Below are 21,006 nucleotides of genomic sequence, written 5' to 3' on the forward strand. Positions count from 1 at the left end.
TCCCCCTAACATCTTTCTCTTTCCTCCGCCAGCATCTCCTTCTGTCCCCTCTGCTAAGGGCAAAGCGGATGCCGTGTCGAAGTGCAGAGGTAGGTAGTAATACACTGATGTGGGCCTGGGATGCAGGAGTAGTCAGGTCCAGTTCCGCGGTCGAGACAGGCGGCAGGAAGGGGTAATCAGGTCCAGTTCTGGGGTCGAGTCAGGCGGCAGGCAGGGGTAGTCAGGTACAAGCAGAAGTTCAAACACAGGCAGGCAATCACAGAAACAAAGGCAGCGCTCAAGGGGGAACAGAGTACTTTGCACAAGAAAATACAGAGAGCAACTGCCTGCTATTTAAAGACCACAAGCAGCTGCTGGCGATAAAGTACCAGAGAGAGGCTGACTTCCTGTCAGCATCCATCTTAGGTGTGGCAATATATGACCTGGTCTGTCTTGGTATCCAGACAGATCCCTTATACCTCTTCCCCCTAATAACTTTCATCTCTCTCCTCTAGCAGTTATTTCTATCAGCTCTTCCCCCATTATGTCTCTCTCCTCTCCCCCAGCATTTCTTTCTTTCTGCTCTCCCCCAGCATGTCTGTCTTTCTCCTCTATCCCAGCATGTCTTTCTCTCTCCTCGCATGTCTTTCTTTCTCTTCTCTCCTAGCATGTCTTTCTCTCTCCTCTCCCACACCAGCATGACTTTCTCTCTCCTCTCCCACACCAGCATGTCTTTCTCTCTCCTCTCCCACACAAGCATGTATTTCTTTCTCATCTCCCCCAGAATGTCTCTCACCTCCCCCCCAGCATGTCCTTCTCTCCCCCAGCATGTCCTTCTCTCCCCCAGCATGTCCTTCTCTCCCCCAGCATGCCTTTCTCTCCCCCAGCATGTCCTTCTCTCCAAGCATGACCTTCTTTCCCCCAGCATGTCTTTCTCTCCCCCAGCATGTCCTTCTCTCCCCCAGCATGACTTTCTCTCCCCCAGCATGTCCTTCTCTCCCCCAGCATGTCTTTCTCTCCCCCAGCATGTCTTTCTCTCTACCCCAGCATGTCCTCTCCCCCAGCATGTCTTTCTCTCCCCTAGCATGTCCTTCTCTCCCCCAGCATGTCCTTCTCTCCCCCAGCATGTCCTTCTCTCCCCCAGCATGTCCTTCTCTCCCCCAGCATGTCCTTCTCTCCCCCAGCATGTCCTTCTCTCTCCAGCATGTCCTTCTCTCTCCAGCATGTCCTTCTCTCCCCCAGCATGTCCTTCTCTCCCCAGCATGTCCTTCTCTCTCCCAGCATGTCCTTCTCTCTCCCAGCATGTCCTTCTCTCCCCAGCATGTCCTTCTCTCCCCAGCATGCCCTTCTCTCCCCCAGCATGTCCTTCTCTCCCCCAGCATGTCCTTCTCTCCCCAGCATGTCCTTCTCTCCCCCAGCATGTCCTTCTCTCCCTCAGAATGTCCTTCTCTCCCCCAGCATGTCCTTCTCTCCCCCAGCATGTCCTTCTCTCCCCCAGCATGTCCTTCTCTCCCCCAGCATGTCCTTCTCTCCCCCAGCATGTCCTTCTCTCCACAGCATGTCCTTCTCTCCACAGCATTTCCTTCTCTCTCCCCCAGCATGTCCTTCTCTCCCCAACATGTCTTTCTCTCCCCCCCAGTATGTCTTTCTCTCCCCCCCAGTATGTCCTTCTCTCCCCCAGCATGTCCTTCTCTCCCCAGCATTTCCTTCTCTCCCCCACTTCTCTCCCCAGCATGTCCTTCTCTCCCCAGCATTTCCTTCTCTCTCACACTTCTCTCCCCAGCATGTCCTTCTCTCCCCCAGCACATCTTTCTCTCTCCTCTCCCCAGCATGTTTTTCTCTCTCCTCTCCCCAGCATGTTTTTCTCTCTCCCCTGCATGTCTTTCTCTCCTCTCCCCAGCATGTTTTTCTCTCTCCCCAGTATGTCTCTCTCCTCTCCCCAGCACGTCTTTCTCTCTCCTCTCCACTATGTCTTTATTTTATTATTTACTTTATATCATTATTTCTATCTGATCCTCCTTATGTTTTTATCTTATTCATTTCCCCTCATGTATATTTTTTGTCCCTCCCAAAGCCTCTTTCCCCCGCCCCCATATTTCTTCTCTCTCACATGCTTTCTTTCTATTTCACAACCCCTCATACCTTTCTTTACCCTCTTATGTATTTCTCTCCTACTTTATTTTCCCTTTGGGGTTTTTCTCTTCCTTTGTAGATCTCTTCACTTTTTCATGTCTGTTTCTCCCCCTGGTCTGTCCCTTCTCTCCCACCTCTCTCCTGAGGCCCCACCCTCTGACCCAGGCAGTTGCTTTCTGTCTTTGCTTGTGCAAAGTACTCTGTTCCTGCTTGAGCTCTGCCTTTGTTCCTATGATTGCCTGTCTAGGATTGTACTTCTGCTTGGACCTGACTACCGCCACCCAGTCCACTGTCTGAGGCCTCCCCCACTCAGTGCCCATCAGTGAGGAAGGGATTGCCTCTTGTGTCTGTGTCCTGTAGCTCAATGACTTGCAGAAAGGGGTCCTGGACAGCAGTACTGGCTCTCCCCCCTTGGCGGTGGTTGGGCACCTGCAGATATTTGCTAAGGATATGACTTGTAAAACATGTTTTGTTTTTCTTTTCAGCTACGGATGACAAATACTACAGGTAATTTAAATACAGCATGCATTTTATTATCGGCAGTTTGTACAGTCGCAATGATGCATTGCAATAGAAGAATGGATTTTTTTAGCTGCACCGTAGACGCAGAATTTGATAAAAACCCACCATATAATCCCGGTGTCAGTCAGCTCCTTGTGACGTGGGGTATGTCCCTTTATCTCCCTGTGCCTCAGGCACCAAACACCTCTACGGGGCAGGGACTCGGGGCTGCAAAAATGTATATGCACAAGGCTGCTGCATTCACTGTCAGCGCTGTGCAAGAAAAACGTTTATCCTGTAACTCCTCCCTACGTCTTCTTATTGCGCCTCCCTAAGTAACAGACTCGGGTACATTGGGAACAATTGCAGCAAAGATATTGGCGCTAGGAGATGCAGCGGCTGTGTTCCAACTTTGTGTGTGTGTATATTTATTTATATATATATATACTTAGTTAAGTTATGGTGGGTAAAAAAAGTGACAAAAACCCTCCACAGCAAAGCATATAGCAAATGGAAATATTCCTTTATACTCATTTGCATGTATATGTGCAGACCTGTCTAAGACATGCAAATGAGCAAACAGGAATATTTCCATTTGCTATACATACATACAGACATACATACATACATACATACATACATACATTATATATTCTGTAAGGATCCCTAGAGATTCAATACACCGGCACAAAAGATAACCACAAAAAGTTGTTTATTGGGCTTCAGAATGCACACATATACCCAACGTTTCGGTCTCCAGGGCATATGTGTGTATTTTGGACCACTTTATGTTATTATCTCTTGTGCTGTGCCGGTATATTGGATCTCTTGGGATCCTTACAGACTGCAAATACACGTGCCTCTGCTGAGGCCTTATTTTCATTGTGTGCAACCATATTCTCTCTCTAAGATATATATTCATATATATATATATATATATATATATATATATATATATATATATATATATATAATATATATCTATTTCACCCCCATATATAGGAACCACAGATGCAATATATTTCATACTCTCACTGCCTTTCATGTGTGTAACAGAAACATTCCTACATTAAACTTGTTGAACCAGGGACCTAACAATCTACTGTGATTCAGAGCCAAACACAGCGAGATACAATGAATGTATGCCAATGGCAGCATCCATTCACATATTCTGTATTGTGCAGGGGATTCAAAAGCAGCCAGTGTGATTATGGTGACTCACAGGGGGTCTCTCTTTCCTTGTAGCAAAAAATTTGTTCGACCAATATGGCGCCCCAAATTACCACCTATTTCTAGCTGGGGGTGAGTACTTAGCCCAACAGGATTGTAAATCTGAGGTGTTGTGTGAGGGTTGTACCTCTTCTGTTAATTCTCTCATAATTCAGTGATTTCTGACTTTCAACCCGGCTCTGTGTGAGCAACTGATGTGTGCAAGACAGCAATCCCAATATTTAAGAGGGTGGCCCCTAGCTCTGACAGAAGGCTGGGGAAAGTAGGACTGACATCGGGCAGGAGGTATATGTTACTGGCAAGTGGTAAGCGAGAATGTGACTTGTGAGGCATTAGAGAAATGGCACTGATAGATATAAGTAGAGGTAGTAAAGTAGGAGTAGTTGCTGGGTTAGCTAACATGGGCACTGGAAGACTACAAGTATTTATAATACTCACTGTCATTGGTCTTGGGCTTCTTTTGTAGTTCGGAGGAGGAGGAGAAGGTGGAGGAGGAGGTGACGTTAACTGGGGGGGAAAAATGGATCTCCAAGAAAGGTGTTTTTCTTTAAGCTACAGTAGCCCACTCTCTCCACTATTAATCTATGCGTATTGTTCTACTTAATCTAATGTAAAATATTTTCCTTCTTTCCCTTCCCCTAATGCGTTTCACAATTTATTCCCCACCCCTCCCCCTTATCTATCCCTTTCTTGCAATGTATTTCTCCGTCCCTTCCCCCTCATACGGCTTTTCCCCCCTTTATGTCTCTCTTTTCATCCTAGCATGTCTTTATCCCCCTAACATCTTTCTCTTTCCTCCGCCAGCATCTCCTTCTGTCCCCTCTGCTAAGGGCAAAGCGGATGCCGTGTCGAAGTGCAGAGGTAGGTAGTAATACACCGATGTGGGCCTGGGATGCAGGAGTAGTCAGGTCCAGTTCCGCGGTCGAGACAGGCGGCAGGAAGGGGTAATCAGGTCCAGTTCTGGGGTCGAGTCAGGCGGCAGGCAGGGGTAGTCAGGTACAAGCAGAAGTTCAAACACAGGCAGGCAATCACAGAAACAAAGGCAGCGCTCAAGGGGGAACAGAGTACTTTGCACAAGAAAATACAGAGAGCAACTGCCTGCTATTTAAAGACCACAAGCAGCTGCTGGCGATAAAGGGCCAGAGAGAGGCTGACTTCCTGTCAGCATCCATCTTAGGTGTGGCAATATATGACCTGGTCCGTCTGCCATCTTGGTATCCAGACAGATCCCTTATACCTCTTCCCCGTAATAACTTTCATCTCTCTCCTCTAGCAGTTATTTCTATCAGCTCTTCCCCCATTATGTCTCTCTCCTCTCCCCCAGCATTTCTTTCTTTCTGCTCTCCCCCAGCATGTCTGTCTTTCTCCTCTATCCCAGCATGTCTTTTTCTCTCTTCTCTCTTAGCATGACTTTCTCTCTCCTCTCCCACACCAGCATGACTTTCTCTCTCCTCTCCCACACCAGCATGTCCTTCTCTCCCCCAGCATGTCCTTCTCTCCCCCAGCATGTCCTTCTCTCCCCCAGCATGTCCTTCTCTCCCCCAGCATTTCCTTCTCTCCCCCAGCATGTCCTTCTCTCTCCAGCATGTCCTTCTCCCCCCAGCATGTCTTTCTCTCCCCAGCATGTCCTTCTCTCCCCCAGCATGTCTTTCTCTCCCCCAGCATGTCTTTCTCTCCCCCAGCATGTCTTTCTCTCCCCCAGCATGTCCTTCTCTCCCCCATCATGTCCTTCTCTCCCCCAGCATGTCTTTCTCTCTCCCAGCATGTCCTTCTCTCTCCCAGCATGTCCTTCTCTCTCCCAGCATGTCCTTCTCTCCCCAGCATGTCCTTCTCTCCCCAGCATGTCCTTCTCTCCCCAGCATGTCCTTCTCTCCCCAGCATGTCCTTCTCTCCCCCAGCATGTCCTTCTCTCTCCAGCATCTCCCCCAGCATGTCCTTCTCTCCCCCAGCATGTCCTTCTCTCTCCCAGCCTGTCCTTCTCTCCCCAGCATGTCCTTCTCTCCCCCAGCATGTCCTTCTCTCCCCAGCATGTCCTTCTCTCCCCCAGCATGTCCTTCTCTCCCCCAGCATGTCCTTCTCTCCCCCAGCATGTCCTTCTCTACCCCAGCATGTCCTTCTCTACCCCAGCATGTCCTTCTCTACCCCAGCATGTCTTTCTCTCCCCCAGCATGTCCTTCTCTCCCCCAGCATGTCTTTCTCTCCCCCAGCATGTCTTTCTCTCTCCCCCAGCATGTCTTTCTCCCTCCCCCAGCATGTCCTTCTCTCCCCCAGCATGTCCTTCTCTCCCCCAGCATGTCATTCTCTCCCCCAGCATGTCCTTCTCTCCCCCAGCATGTCCTTCTCTCCCCCAGCATGTCCTTCTCTCCCCCAGCATGTCCTTCTCTCCCCCAGCATGTCCTTCTCTCCCCCAGCATGTCCTTCTCTCCCCCAGCATGTCCTTCTCTCCCCCAGCATGTCCTTCTCTCCCCCAGCATGTCCTTCTCTCTCCTCCAGCATGTCCTTCTCTCCCCCAGCATGTCCTTCTCTCTCCTCCAGCATGTCCTTCTCTCCCCCAGCATGTCCTTCTCTCCCCCAGCATGTCCTTCTCTCCCCCAGCATGTCTTTCTCTCCCCCAGCATCTCCTTCTCTCCCCCAGCATGTCCTTCTCTCCCCCAGCATGTCCTTCTCTACCCCAGCATGTCTTTCTCTCCCCCAGCATGTCCTTCTCTCCCCCAGCATGTCTTTCTCTCCCCCAGCATGTCTTTCTCTCTCCCCCAGCATGTCTTTCTCCCTCCCCCAGCATGTCCTTCTCTCCCCCAGCATGTCCTTCTCTCCCCCAGCATGTCATTCTCTCCCCCAGCATGTCCTTCTCTCCCCCAGCATGTCCTTCTCTCCCCCAGCATGTCCTTCTCTCCCCCAGCATGTCCTTCTCTCCCCCAGCATGTCCTTCTCTCCCCCAGCATGTCCTTCTCTCCCCCAGCATGTCCTTCTCTCCCCCAGCATGTCCTTCTCTCCCCCAGCATGTCCTTCTCTCTCCTCCAGCATGTCCTTCTCTCCCCCAGCATGTCCTTCTCTCTCCTCCAGCATGTCCTTCTCTCCCCCAGCATGTCCTTCTCTCCCCCAGCATGTCCTTCTCTCCCCCAGCATGTCTTTCTCTCCCCCAGCATCTCCTTCTCTCCCCCAGCATGTCCTTCTCTCCCCCAGCATGTCCTTCTCTCCCCCAGCATGTCCTTCTCTCCCCCAGCATGTCCTTCTCTCCCCCAGCATGTCCTTCTCTACCCCAGCATGTCTTTCTCTCTCCCCCAGTATGTCCTTCTCTCTCCCCCAGTATGTCCTACTCTCTCCCCCAGTATGTCCTTCTCTCCCCCAGCATGTCCTTCTCTCTCCCCCAGCATGTCCTTCTCTCTCCCCCAGCATGTCCTTCTCTCTCCCCCAGCATGTCCTTCTCTCTCCCCCAGCATGTCCTTCTCTCTCCCCCAGCATGTCCTTCTCTCCCCAGCATGTCCTTCACTCCCCAGCATGTCCTTCACTCCCCAGCATGTCTTTCTCTCTCCCCCAGCATGTCCTTCTCTCTCCCCCAGCATGTCCTTCTCTCCCCCAGCATGTCCTTTCCTCCCCAGTATGTCCTTCTCTCCCCCAGTTGTCCTTCTCTCCCCCAGTTGTCCTTCTCTCCCCCAGCGTGTTCTTCTCTCCCCCAGCATGTTCTTCTCTCCCCCAGCATGTCCTTCTCTCCCTCAGAATGTCCTTCTCTCCGCCAGCATGTCCTTCTCTCCCCCAGCATGTCCTTCTCTCCCCCAGCATGTCCTTCTCTCCCCCAGCATGTCCTTCTCTCCACAGCATGTCCTTCTCTCCACAGCATTTCCTTCTCTCTCCCCCAGCATGTCCTTCTCTCCCCAACATGTCTTTCTCTCCCCCCCAGTATGTCTTTCTCTCCCCCCCAGTATGTCCTTCTCTCCCCCAGCATGTCCTTCTCTCCCCAGCATTTCCTTCTCTCCCCCACTTCTCTCCCCAGCATGTCCTTCTCTCCCCAGCATTTCCTTCTCTCTCACACTTCTCTCCCCAGCATGTCCTTCTCTCCCCCAGCACGTCTTTCTCTCTCCTCTCCCCAGCATGTTTTTCTCTCTCCTCTCCCCAGCATGTTTTTCTCTCTCCCCTGCATGTCTTTCTCTCCTCTCCCCAGCATGTTTTTCTCTCTCCCCAGTATGTCTCTCTCCTCTCCCCAGCACGTCTTTCTCTCTCCTCTCCACTATGTCTTTATTTTATTATATACTTTATATCATTATTTCTATCTGATCCTCCTTATGTTTTTATCTTATTCATTTCCCCTCATGTATATTTTTTGTCCCTCCCAAAGCCTCTTTCCCCCGCCCCCATATTTCTTCTCTCACACATTCTTTCTTTCTATTTCACAACCCCTCATACCTTTCTTTTCCATCTTATGTATTTCTCTCCTACTTTATTTTCCCTTTGGGGTTTTTCTCTTCCTTTGTAGAAAGGACCAGAGAGAGGCTGACTTCCTGTCAGCATCCATCTTAGGTGTGGCAATATATGACCTAGTCCGTCTGCCATCTTGGTATCCAGACAGATCCCTTATACCTCTTCCCCGTAATAACTTTCATCTCTCTCCTCTAGCAGTTATTTCTATCAGCTCTTCCCCCATTATGTCTCTCTCCTCTCCCCCAGCATTTCTTTCTTTCTGCTCTCCCCCAGCATGTCTGTCTTTCTCCTCTATCCCAGCATGTCTTTCTCTCTCTTCTCTCCTAGCATGTCTTTCTCTCTCCTCTCCCACACCAGCATGACTTTCTCTCTCCTCTCCCACACCAGCATGTCCTTCTCTCCCCCAGCACGTCCTTCTCTCTCCAGCATGTCCTCTCCCCAGCATGTCCTTCTCTCCCCCAGCATGTCTATCTCTCCCCAGCATGTCTTTCTCTCCCCAGCATGTCCTTCTCTACCCCAGCATGTCTTTCTCTCCCCCAGCATGTCTTTCTCTCCCCCAGCATGTCTTTCTCTCCCCCAGCATGTCTTTCTCTCCCCCAGCATGTCTTTCTCTCCCCCAGCATGTCCTTCTCTCCCCCAGCATGTCCTTCTCTCCCCCAGCATGTCCTTCTCTCTCCCAGCATGTCATTCTCTCCCCAGCATGTCCTTCTCTCCCCCAGCATGTCCTTCTCTCCCCAGCATCTCCCCCAGCATGTCCTTCTCTCCCCCAGCATGTCCTTCTCTCACCCAGCATCTCCTTCTCTCCCCAGCATGTCCTTCTCTCCCCCAGCATGTCCTTCTCTCCCCAGCATGTCCTTCTCTCCCCAGCATGTCCTTCTCTCCCCCAGCATGTCCTTCTCTCCCCCAGCATGTCCTTCTCTCCCCCAGCATGTCTTTCTCTCCCCAGCATGTCCTTCTCTACCCCAGCATGTCTTTCTCTCACCCAGCATGTCTTTCTCTCCCCCAGCATGTCTTTCTCTCCCCCAGCATGTCTTTCTCTCCCCCAGCATGTCCTTCTCTCCCCCAGCATGTCATTCTCTCCCCCAGCATGTCCTTCTCTCTCCAGCATGTCATTCTCTCCCCAGCATGTCCTTCTCTCCCCAGCATCTCCCCCAGCATGTCCTTCTCTCCCCCAGCATGTCCTTCTCTCCCCCAGCATGTCCTTCTCTCCCCAGCATGTCCTTCTCTCCCCAGCATGTCCTTCTCTCCCCAGCATGTCCTTCTCTCCCCCAGCATGTCCTTCTCTACCCCAGCATGTCTTTCTCTCACCCAGCATGTCCTTCTCTCCCCCAGCATGTCTTTCTCTCTCCCCCAGCATGTCTTTCTCTCTCCCCCAGCATGTCTTCTCCCCCAGCATGTCCTTCTCTCCCCCAGCATGCCTTTCTCTCCCCCAGCATGTCATTCTCTCCTCAGCATGACCTTCTCTCCCCCAGCATGTCTTTCTCTCTACCCCAGCATGTTTTTCTCTCTACCCCAGCATGTCCTCTCCCCCAGCATGTCCTTCTCTCCCCTAGCATGTCCTTCTCTCCCCCAGCATGTCCTTTTCTCCCCCAGCATGTCATTTTCTCCCCCAGCATGTCCTTCTCTCTTCAGCATGTCCTTCTCTCCCCAGCATGTCCTTCTCTCCCCCATCATGTCCTTCTCTCCCCCAGCATTTCTTCCTCTCCCCCAGCATGTCCTTCTCTCTTCAGCATGTCCTTCTCTACCCCAGCATGTCCTTCTCTCCCCAGCATGTCCTTCTCTCCCCAGCATGTCCTTCTCTCCCCAGCATGTCCTTCTCTCCCCAGCATGTCCTTCTCTCCCCAGCATGTCCTTCTCTCCCCAGCATGTCCTTCTCTCCCCAGCATGTCCTTCTCTCCCCAGCATGTCCTTCTCTCCCCAGCATGTCCTTCTCTCCCCAGCATGTCCTTCTCTCCCCAGCATGTCCTTCTCTCCCCAGCATGTCCTTCTCTCCCCAGCATGTCCTTCTCTCCCCCAGCATGTCCTTCTCTCCCCCAGCATGTCCTTCTCTCCCCCAGCATGTCCTTCTCTCCCCCAGCATGTCCTTCTCTCCCCCAGCATGTCCTTTCCTCCCCAGCATGTCCTTCTCTCCCCAGCATCTCCCCCAGCATGTCCTTCTCTCCCCCAGCATGTCCTTCTCTCCCCCAGCATGTCCTTCTCTCACCCAGCATCTCCTTCTCTCCCCAGCATGTCCTTCTCTCCCCAGCATGTCCTTCTCTCCCCAGCATGTCCTTCTCTCCCCCAGCATGTCCTTCTCTCCCCCAGCATGTCCTTCTCTACCCCAGCATGTCTTTCTCTCACCCAGCATGTCCTTCTCTCCCCCAGCATGTCTTTCTCTCTCCCCCAGCATGTCCTTCTCTCCCCAGCATGTCTTCTCCCCCAGCATGTCCTTCTCTCCCCCAGCATGCCTTTCTCTCCCCCAGCATGTCATTCTCTCCCCAGCATGACCTTCTCTCCCCCAGCATGTCTTTCTCTCTACCCCAGCATGTCTTTCTCTCTCCCCCAGCATGTCCTTCTCTCCCCCAGCATGTCCTTCTCTCCCCTAGCATGTCCTTCTCTCCCCTAGCATGTCCTTCTCTCCCCCAGCATGTCCTTTTCTCCCCCAGCATGTCCTTTTCTCCCCCAGCATGTCATTTTCTCCCCCAGCATGTCCTTCTCTCTTCAGCATGTCCTTCTCTCCCCAGCATGTCCTTCTCTCCCCCAGCATTTCTTCCTCTCCCCCAGCATGTCCTTCTCTCTTCAGCATGTCCTTCTCTCCCCAGCATGTCCTTCTCTCCCCAGCATGTCCTTCTCTCCCCAGCATGTCCTTCTCTCCCCAGCATGTCCTTCTCTCCCCAGCATGTCCTTCTCTCCCCAGCATGTCCTTCTCTCCCCAGCATGTCCTTCTCTCCCCAGCATGTCCTTCTCTCCCCTGCATGTCCTTCTCTCCCCAGCATGTCCTTCTCTCCCCCAGCATGTCCTTCTCTCCCCCAGCATGTCCTTTCCTCCCCAGCATGTCCTTCTGTCCCCCAGCATGTCCTTGTCCTTCTGTCCCCCAGCATGTCCTTCTCTCCCCAGCATGTCCTTCTCTCCCCAGCGTGTCCTTCTCTCCCCCAGCGTGTCCTTCTCTCCCCCAGCGTGTTCTTCTCTCCCCCAGCGTGTTCTTCTCTCCCCCAGCGTGTTCTTCTCTCCCCCAGCGTGTTCTTCTCTCCCCCAGCGTGTCCTTCTCTCCCCCAGCGTGTCCTTCTCTCCCCCAGCGTGTCCTTCTCTCCCCCAGCGTGTCCTTCTCTCCCCAGCATGTCCTTCTCTCCCCAACATGTCTTTCTCTCCCCCCCAGCATTTCCTTCTCTCCCCCACTTCTCTCCCCCAGCATGTTTTTCTCTCTCCTCAGCACGTTTTTCTCTCTCCTCTCCCCAGCATGTTTTTCTCTCTCCCCTGCATGTCTTTCTCTCTCCTCTCCCCAGCACGTCTTTCTCTCTCCTCTCCACTATGTCTTTATTTTATTATATACTTTATATCATTATTTCTATCTGATCCTCCTTATGTTTTTATCTTATTCATTTCCCCTCATGTATATTTTTTGTTCCTCCCAAAGCCTCTTTCCCCCGCCCCCATATTTCTTCTCTCTCACATGCTTTCTTTCTATTTCACAACCCCTCATACCTTTCTTTACCCTCTTATGTATTTCTCTCCTACTTTATTTTCCCTTTGGGTTTTTTCTCTTCCTTTGTAGATCTCTTCACCTTTCATGTTTGTTTCTCCCCCAGGTCTGTCCCCTCCCTCTCACCTCTCTCCTGAGGCCCCACCCTGTGACCCAGGCAGTTGCTTTCTGTCTTTGCTTGTGCAAAGTACTCTGTTCCTGCTTGAGCTCTGCCTTTGTTCCTATGATTGCCTGTCTAGGATTGTACTTCTGCTTGGACCTGACTACCGCCACCCAGACCACTGTCTGAGGCCTCCCCCACTCAGTGCCCATCAGTGAGGAAGGGATTGCCTCTTGTGTCTGTGTCCTGTAGCTCAATGACTTGCAGAAAGGGGTCCAGGACAGCAGTACTGTCTGTCCCCCCCTTGGCGGTGGCTGGGCACCTGCAGATATTTGCTAAGGAAATGACTTCTAAAACATGTTTTGTTTTTCTTTTCAGCTACGGATGACAAATATTACAGGTAATTTAAATACAGCATGCATTTTATTATCGGCAGTTTGTACAGTCGCAATGATGCATTGCAATAGAAGAATGGATTTTTTTAGCTGCACCGTAGACGCAGAACTTGATAAAAACCCACCATATAATCCCGGTGTCAGTCAGCTCCTTGTGACGTGGGGTATGTCCCTTTATCTCCCTGTGCCTCAGGCACCAAACACCTCTACGGGGCAGGGACTCGGGGCTGCAAAAATGTATATGCACAAGGCTGCTGCATTCACTGTCAGCGCTGTGCAAGAAAAACGTTTATCCTGTAACTCCTCCCTACGTCTTCTTATTGCGCCTCCCTAAGTAACAGACTCGGGTACATTGGGAACAATTGCAGCAAAGATATTGGCGCTAGGAGATGCAGCGGCTGTGTTCCAACTTTGTGTGTGTGTATATTTATTTATATATATATATATATATATACTTAGTTAAGTTATGGTGGGTAAAAAAAGTGACAAAAACCCTCCACAGCAAAGCATATAGCAAATGGAAATATTCCTTTACACTCATTTGCATGTATATGTGCAGACCTGTCTAAGACATGCAAATGAGCAAACAGGAATATTTCCATTTGCTATACATACATACAGACATACATACATACATACATACATACATTATATATTCTGTAAGGATCCCTAGAGATTCAATACACCGGCACAAAAGATAACCACAAAAAGTTGTTTATTGGGCTTCAGAATGCACACATATACCCAACGTTTCGGTCTCCAGGGCATATGTGTGTATTTTGGACCACTTTATGTTATTATCTCTTGTGCTGTGCCGGTATATTGGATCTCTTGGGATCCTTACAGACTGCAAATACACGTGCCTCTGCTGAGGCCTTATTTTCATTGTGTGCAACCATATTCTCTCTCTAAGATATATATTTATATATATATATATATATATATATATATATATATATAATATATATCTATTTCACCCCCATATATAGGAACCACAGATGCAATATATTTCATACTCTCACTGCCTTTCATGTGTGTAACAGAAACATTCCTACATTAAACTTGTTGAACCAGGGACCTAACAATCTACTGTGATTCAGAGCCAAACACAGCGAGATACAATGAATGTATGCCAATGGCAGCATCCATTCACATATTCTGTATTGTGCAGGGGCTTCAAAAGCAGCCAGTGTGATTATGGTGACTCACAGGGGGTCTCTCTTTCCTTGTAGCAAAAAATTTGTTCGACCAATATGGCGCCCCAAATTACCACCTATTTCTAGCTGGGGGTGAGTACTTAGCCCAACAGGATTGTAAATCTGAGGTGTTGTGTGAGGGTTGTACCTCTTCTGTTAATTCTCTCATAATTCAGTGATTTCTGACTTTCAACCCGGCTCTGTGTGAGCAACTGATGTGTGCAAGATGGCAATCCCAATATTTAAGAGGGTGGCCCCTAGCTCTGACAGAAGGCTGGGGAAAGTAGGACTGGCATCGGGCAGGAGGTATATGTTACTGGCAAGTGGTAAGCGAGAATGTGACTCGTGAGGCATTAGAGAAATGGCACTGATAGATATAAGTAGAGGTAGTAAAGTAGGAGTAGTTGCTGGGTTAGCTAACATGGGCACTGGAAGACTACAAGTATTTATAATACTCACTGTCATTGGTCTTGGGCTTCTTTTGTAGTTCGGAGGAGGAGAAGGTGGAGGAGGAGGTGACGTTAACTGGGGGGGAAAAATGGATCTCCAAGAAAGGTGTTTTACTTTAAGCTACAGTAGCCCACTCTCTCCACTATTAATCTATGCGTATTGTTCTACTTAATCTAATGTAAAATATTTTCCTTCTTTCCCTTCCCCTAATGCGTTTCACAATTTATTCCCCACCCCTCCCCCTTATCTATCCCTTTCTTGCAATGTATTTCTCCGTCCCTTCCCCCTCATACGGCTTTTCCCCCCTTTATGTCTCTCTTTTCATCCTAGCATGTCTTTATCCCCCTAACATCTTTCTCTTTCCTCCGCCAGCATCTCCTTCTGTCCCCTCTGCTAAGGGCAAAGCGGATGCCGTGTCGAAGTGCAGAGGTAGGTAGTAATACACTGATGTGGGCCTGGGATGCAGGAGTAGTCAGGTCCAGTTCCGCGGTCGAGACAGGCGGCAGGAAGGGGTAATCAGGTCCAGTTCTGGGGTTGAGTCAGGCGGCAGGCAGGGGTAGTCAGGTACAAGCAGAAGTTCAAACACAGGCAGGCAATCACAGAAACAAAGGCAGCGCTCAAGGGGGAACAGAGTACTTTGCACAAGAAAATACAGAGAGCAACTGCCTGCTATTTAAAGACCACAAGCAGCTGCTGGCGATAAAGGGCCAGAGAGAGGCTGACTTCCTGTCAGCATCCATCTTAGGTGTGGCAATATATGACCTGGTCCGTCTGCCATCTTGGTATCCAGACAGATCCCTTATACCTCTTCCCCGTAATAACTTTCATCTCTCTCCTCTAGCAGTTATTTCTATCAGCTCTTCCCCCATTATGTCTCTCTCCTCTCCCCCAGCATTTCTTTCTTTCTGCTCTCCCCCAGCATGTCTGTCTTTCTCCTCTATCCCAGCATGTCTTTCTCTCTCTTCTCTCTTAGCATGACTTTCTCTCTCCTCTCCCACACCAGCATGACTTTCTCTCTCCTCTCCCACACCAGCATGTCCTTCTCTCCCCCAGCATGTCCTTCTCTCCCCCAGCATTTCCTTCTCTCCCCCAGCATTTCCTTCTCTCCCCCAGCATGTCCTTCTCTCTCCAGCATGTCCTTCTCCCCCCAGCATGTCTTTCTCTCCCCAGCATGTCCTTCTCTCCCCCAGCATGTCTTTCTCTCCCCCAGCATGTCTTTCTCTCCCCCAGCATGTCTTTCTCTCCCCCAGCATGTCCTTCTCTCCCCCATCATGTCCTTCTCTCCCCCAGCATGTCTTTCTCTCTCCCAGCATGTCCTTCTCTCTCCCAGCATGTCCTTCTCTCCCCAGCATGTCCTTCTCTCCCCAGCATGTCCTTCTCTCCCCCAGCATGTCCTTCTCTCTCCAGCATGTCCTTCTCTACCCCAGCATGTCCTTCTCTACCCCAGCATGTCCTTCTCTACCCCAGCATGTCTTTCTCTCCCCCAGCATGTCCTTCTCTACCCCAGCATGTCTTTCTCTCCCCCAGCATGTCTTTCTCTCTCCCCCAGCATGTCTTTCTCCCTCCCCCAGCATGTCCTTCTCTCCCCCAGCATGTCCTTCTCTCCCCCAGCATGTCCTTCTCTCCCCCAGCATGTCCTTCTCTCCCCCAGCATGTCCTTCTCTCCCCCAGCATGTCCTTCTCTCCCCCAGCATGTCCTTCTCTCCCCCAGCATGTCCTTCTCTCCCCCAGCATGTCCTTCTCTCTCCTCCAGCATGTCCTTCTCTCCCCCAGCATGTCCTTCTCTCCCCCAGCATGTCCTTCTCTCCCCCAGCATGTCCTTCTCTCCCCCAGCATGTCCTTCTCTCCCCCAGCATGTCCTTCTCTCCCCCAGCATGTCCTTCTCTCTCCCAGCATGTCCTTCTCTCTCCCAGCATGTCCTTCTCTCCCCAGGATGTCCTTCTCTCCCCAGCATGTCCTTCTCTCCCCCAGCATGTCCTTCTCTCCCCAGCATGTCCTTCTCTCCCCCAGCATGTCCTTCTCTCCCCCAGCATGTCCTTCTCTCTCCCAGCATGTTCTTCTCTCCCCAGCATGTCCTTCTCTCCCCAGCATGTCCTTCTCTCCCCCAGCATGTCCTTCTCTCCCCCAGCATGTCCTTCTCTACCCCAGCATGTCTTTCTCTCCCCCAGCATGTCCTTCTCTTCCCAGCATCTCCCCCAGCATGTCTTTCTCTCTCCCCCAGCATGTCTTTCTCTCTCCCCCAGCATGTCTTTCTCTCTCCCCCAGCATGTCCTTCTCTTCCCAGCATCTCCCCCAGCATGTCCTTCTCTCCCCCAGCATGTCTTTCTCTCTCCCCCAGCATGTCTTTCTCTCTCCCCCAGCGTGTCCTTCTCTCCCCCAGCGTGTCCTTCTCTCCCCAGCACGTCCTTCTCTCCCCAGCACGTCCTTCTCTCCGCCAGCGTGTCCTTCTCTCCCCCAGCGTGTCCTTCTCTCCCCAGCGTGTCCTTCTCTCCCCCAGCATATCCTTCTCTCCCCAGCATTTCCTTTTCTCTCCCCCAGCATGTCCTTCTTTCCCCAACATGTCTTTCTCTCCCCCCCAGTATGTCTTTCTCTCCCCCCCAGTATGTCCTTCTCTCCCCCAGCATGTCCTTCTCTCCCCAGCATGTCCTTCTCTCCCCAGCATGTCCTTCTCTCCCCAGCATGTCCTTCTCTCCCCCAGCATGTCTTTCTCTCCCCCCCCCCAGTATGTCTTTCTCTCCCCAGCATTTCCTTCTCTCCCCCACTTCTCTCCCCAGCATGTCTTTCTCTCCCCCAGAATGTCTTTCTCTCCCCCGCATGTCTTTCTCTCTCCTCTCCCCCAGCACGTCTTTCTCTCTCCTCTCCCCAGCATGTTTTTCTCTCTCCTCTCCCCAGCATGTCTTTCTCTCTCCTCTCCAGAACAGATAGAGTGATGCTGCACACCTCAAAAATAGAAAAAACATACAATTACCGGTGCTCCAGTGTTTGCACGAAAGCCTGCAATCAGTCTAAGACAGATAAATGAAGGAACAAAGGGCACTGCGGATTTGAACAAAATAAACTCATTTATTGAGCCAACACGACGTTTCGACCTAAATGGTCTTTTTCATGCCATTGTCACTTGAAAAAGACCATTTAGGTCGAAACGTCGTGTTGGCTCAATAAATGAGTTTATTTTGTTCAAATCCGCAGTGCCCTTTGTTCCTTCATTTATCTTTCTCTCTCTTCTCCCCAGCATGTCTCTCTCCTCTCCCCAGCACGTCTTTCTCTCTCCTCTCCACTATGTCTTTATTTTATTATATACTTTATATCATTATTTCTTTCTGATCCTCCTTATGTTTTTATCTTATTCATTTCCCCTCATGTATATTTTTTGTCCCTCCCAAAGTGTCATGGAACAGAAATACCCCTGTCTGCCTTTTCTCTTCAGCCCCCCTCTCCCTTGGCAGTTCTGCTTGCTAGCTGTACGTGGATTTACTTTCCTTGCAGTTTACTCTTAGTGCAGATGGAATGGATACATTAAGTAGCCTTTTTCCTTCCAAGCTGTCGCACCCCTGGTTGCTCTGGCAACATCTCCAGTCCTCCAGTTAATGGACTTTCCCATTTTCTCCCCTGTATTTTTGCTGACAGTAGTGCAGTCTCACTCCATTTTAGTGTGACCCTTGCCCCTCACTTCCTTTTCCACCATTACCTCTGGATGAGTGAGCACTGCTGTAAACTCCTGTATGGTAGGATTATCTTTTCAACTGCCTTTAACTACCAAGCACCCACAAAGAGACATTATCCCAACACCTACATCTCTACACATGTTCCTGTTTTTCACCTGCTTTCCACAAATAAAGTAAAGAAAAGAAACAGACTTGTTGTGCTTGGAAAAGAGGGCCGAGTTGACACTATCTGGGCTAAATCATCTCACATATGACCCTGGCTTTCAGAATACAAAGCCCTTTCCCCCGCCCCCATATCTCTTTTCTCACACATGCTTTCTTTCTATTTCACAACCCCTCATACCTTTCTTTTCCCTCTTATGTATTTCTCTCCTACTTTATTTTCCCTTTGGGTTTTTTCTCTTCCTTTGTAGATCTCTTCACCTTTTCATGTCTGTTTCTCCCCCTGGTCTGTCCCTTCCCTCTCACCTCTCTCCTGAGGCCCCACCCTCTGACCCAGGCAGTTGCTTTCTGTCTTTGCTTGTGCAAAGTACTCTGTTCCTGCTTGAGCTCTGCCTTTGTTCCTGTGTTTGCCTGTCTAGGATTGTACTTCTGCTTGGACCTGACTACCGCCATGCAGACCACTGTCTGAGGCCTCCCCCACTCAGTGCCCATCAGTGAGGAAGGGATTGCCTCTTGTGTCTGTGTCCTGTAGCTCAATGACTTGCAGAAAGGGGTCCTGGACAGCAGTACTGGCTCTCTCTCCCCCTTGGCGGTGGCTGGGCACCTGCAGATATTTGCTAAGGATATGACTTCTAAAACATGTTTTGTTTTTCTTTTCAGCTACGGATGACAAATACTACAGGTAATTTAAATACAGTATGCATTTTATTATCGGCAGTTTGTACAGTCGCAATGATGCATTGCAATAGAAGAATAATGGATTTTTTTAGCTGCACCGTAGACGCAGAATTTGATAAAAACCCACCATATAATCCCGGTGTCAGTCAGCTCCTTGTGACGTGGGGTATGTCCCTTTATCTCCCTGTGCCTCAGGCACCAAACACCTCTACGGGGCAGGGACTCGGGGCTGCAAAAATGTATATGAAGAAGGCTGCTGCATTCACTGTCAGCGCTGTGCAAGAAAAACGTTTATCCTGTAACTCCTCCCTACGTCTTCTTATTGCGCCTCCCTAAGTAACAGACTCGGGTACATTGGGAACAATTGCAGCAAAGATATTGGCGCTAGGAGATGCAGCGGCTGTGTTCCAACTTTGTGTGTGTGTGTGTGTGTATATTTATTTATATATATATACTTAGTTAGGTTATGGTGGGTAAAAAAAGTGACAAAACCCCTCCACAGCAAAGCATATAGCAAATGGAAATATTCCTTTATACTCATTTGCATGTATATGTGCAGACCTGTCTAAGACATGCAAATGAGCATACAGGAATATTTCCATTTGCTATACATACATACATTCAGACATACATACATACATACATACATACATACATACATACATTATATATTCTGTAAGGATCCCTAGAGATTCAATACACCGGCACAAAAGATAACCACAAAAAAGTTGTTTATTGGGCTTCAGAATGCACACATATACCCAACGTTTCGGTCTCCAGGGCATATGTGTGTATTTTGGACCACTTTATGTTATTATCTCTTGTGCTGTGCCGGTATATTGGATCTCTTGGGATCCTTACAGACTGCAAATACACGTGCCTCTGCTGAGGCCTTATTTTCATTGTGTGCTACCATATGCTCTCTCTAAGATATATATTCATATATATATATAATATATATCTATTTCACCCCCATATATAGGAACCACAGATGCAATATATTTCATACTCTCACTGCCTTTCATGTGTGTAACAGAAACATTCCTACATTAAACTTGTTGAACCAGGGACCTAACAATCTACTGTGATTCAGAGCCAAACACAGCGAGATACAATGAATGTATGCCAATGGCAGCATCCATTCACATATTCTGTATTGTGCAGGGGCTTCAAAAGCAGCCAGTGTGTTTATGGTGACTCACAGGGGGTCTCTCTTTCCTTGTAGCAAAAAATTTGTTCGACCAAAATGGCGCCCCAAATTACCACCTATTTCTAGCTGGGGGTGAGTACTTAGCCCAACAGGATTGTAAATCTGAGGTGTTGTGTGAGGGTTGTACCTCTTCTGTTAATTCTCTCATAATTCAGTGATTTCTGACTTTCAACCCGGCTCTGTGTGAGCAACTGATGTGTGCAAGACAGCAATCCCAATATTTAAGATGGTGGCCCCTAGCTCTGACAGAAGGCTGGGGAAAGTAGGACTGACATCGGGCAGGAGGTATATGTTACTGGCAAGTGGTAAGCGAGAATGTGACTCGTGAGGCATTAGAGAAATGGCACTGATAGATATAAGTAGAGGTAGTAAAGAAGGAGTCGTTGCTGGGATAGCTAACATGGGCACTGGAAGACTACAAGTATTTATAATACTCACTGTCATTGGTCTTGGGCTTCTTTTGTAGTTCGGGGGAGGAGGAGGTGACGACCAATGAGGTGGAAGAGGAGTCGTCGTCCACGGATGAGGAAGTGCAGAAGAAGGTGGTGAAGGAGGAGGTGACGGAGCAGGGGGAGGAGGTGACGGAGCAGGGGGAGGAGGTGACGGAGCAGGGAGAGGAAGTTAAACAGCAGGGGGAGGTGAAACAGCAGGAGGAGGTGAAACAACAGGAGGAGGTGGTGAAACAACAACAGGAGGAGGAGGTGAAACAGCAGGGGGAGGAGGTGAAACAGCAGGAGGACGAGGTGAAACAGCAGGGGGAGGAGGTGAAACAACAGGAGGAGGAGGTGAAACAGCAGGGGGAGGAGGTGAAACAGCAGGGGGAGGAGGTGAAACAGCAGGGGGAGGAGGTGAAACAGCAGGAGGAGGAGGTGAAACAGCAGGAGGAGGAGGTGAAACAGCAGGGGGAGGAGGTGAAACAGCAGGGGGAGGAGGTGAAACAGCAGGAGGAGGAGGTGAAACAGCAGGAGGAGGAGATGAAACAGCAGGAGGAGGAGGTGAAACAGCAGGGGGAGGAGGTGAAACAGCAGGGGGAGGAGGTGAAACAGCAGGGGGAGGAGGTGAAACAGCAGGGGGAGGAGGTGAAACAGCAGGGGGAGGAGGTGAAACAGCAGGGGGAGGAGGTGAAACAGCAGGGGGAGGAGGTGAAACAGCAGGGGGAGGAGGTGAAACAGCAGGGGGAGGAGGTGAAACAGCAGGAGGAGGAGGTGAAAC

The 21,006-nt window shown here is 50.1% G+C and overlaps 1 protein-coding gene across 1 annotated transcript in view; it reads left to right on the forward strand.

Annotated features, from left to right (window-relative positions):
• Positions 1-21,006, forward strand: part of LOC142485660 (uncharacterized) — an 81,409-nt gene that overhangs the window by 44,080 nt on the left and 16,323 nt on the right. The window contains exons 11-18 of the mRNA XM_075584482.1: positions 33-89; positions 2,598-2,619; positions 4,310-4,380; positions 4,648-4,704; positions 14,452-14,508; positions 18,567-18,588; positions 19,810-19,866; positions 20,261-20,351. Coding sequence (XP_075440597.1) covers positions 33-89; positions 2,598-2,619; positions 4,310-4,380; positions 4,648-4,704; positions 14,452-14,508; positions 18,567-18,588; positions 19,810-19,866; positions 20,261-20,351 — 434 coding nt within the window. The remainder of the gene's footprint in view (positions 1-32; positions 90-2,597; positions 2,620-4,309; positions 4,381-4,647; positions 4,705-14,451; positions 14,509-18,566; positions 18,589-19,809; positions 19,867-20,260; positions 20,352-21,006) is intronic.

Source organism: Ascaphus truei, unplaced genomic scaffold (genome assembly GCF_040206685.1).
Source record: "Ascaphus truei isolate aAscTru1 unplaced genomic scaffold, aAscTru1.hap1 HAP1_SCAFFOLD_620, whole genome shotgun sequence".
NCBI classification, from domain to species: Eukaryota; Metazoa; Chordata; class Amphibia; order Anura; family Ascaphidae; genus Ascaphus; species Ascaphus truei.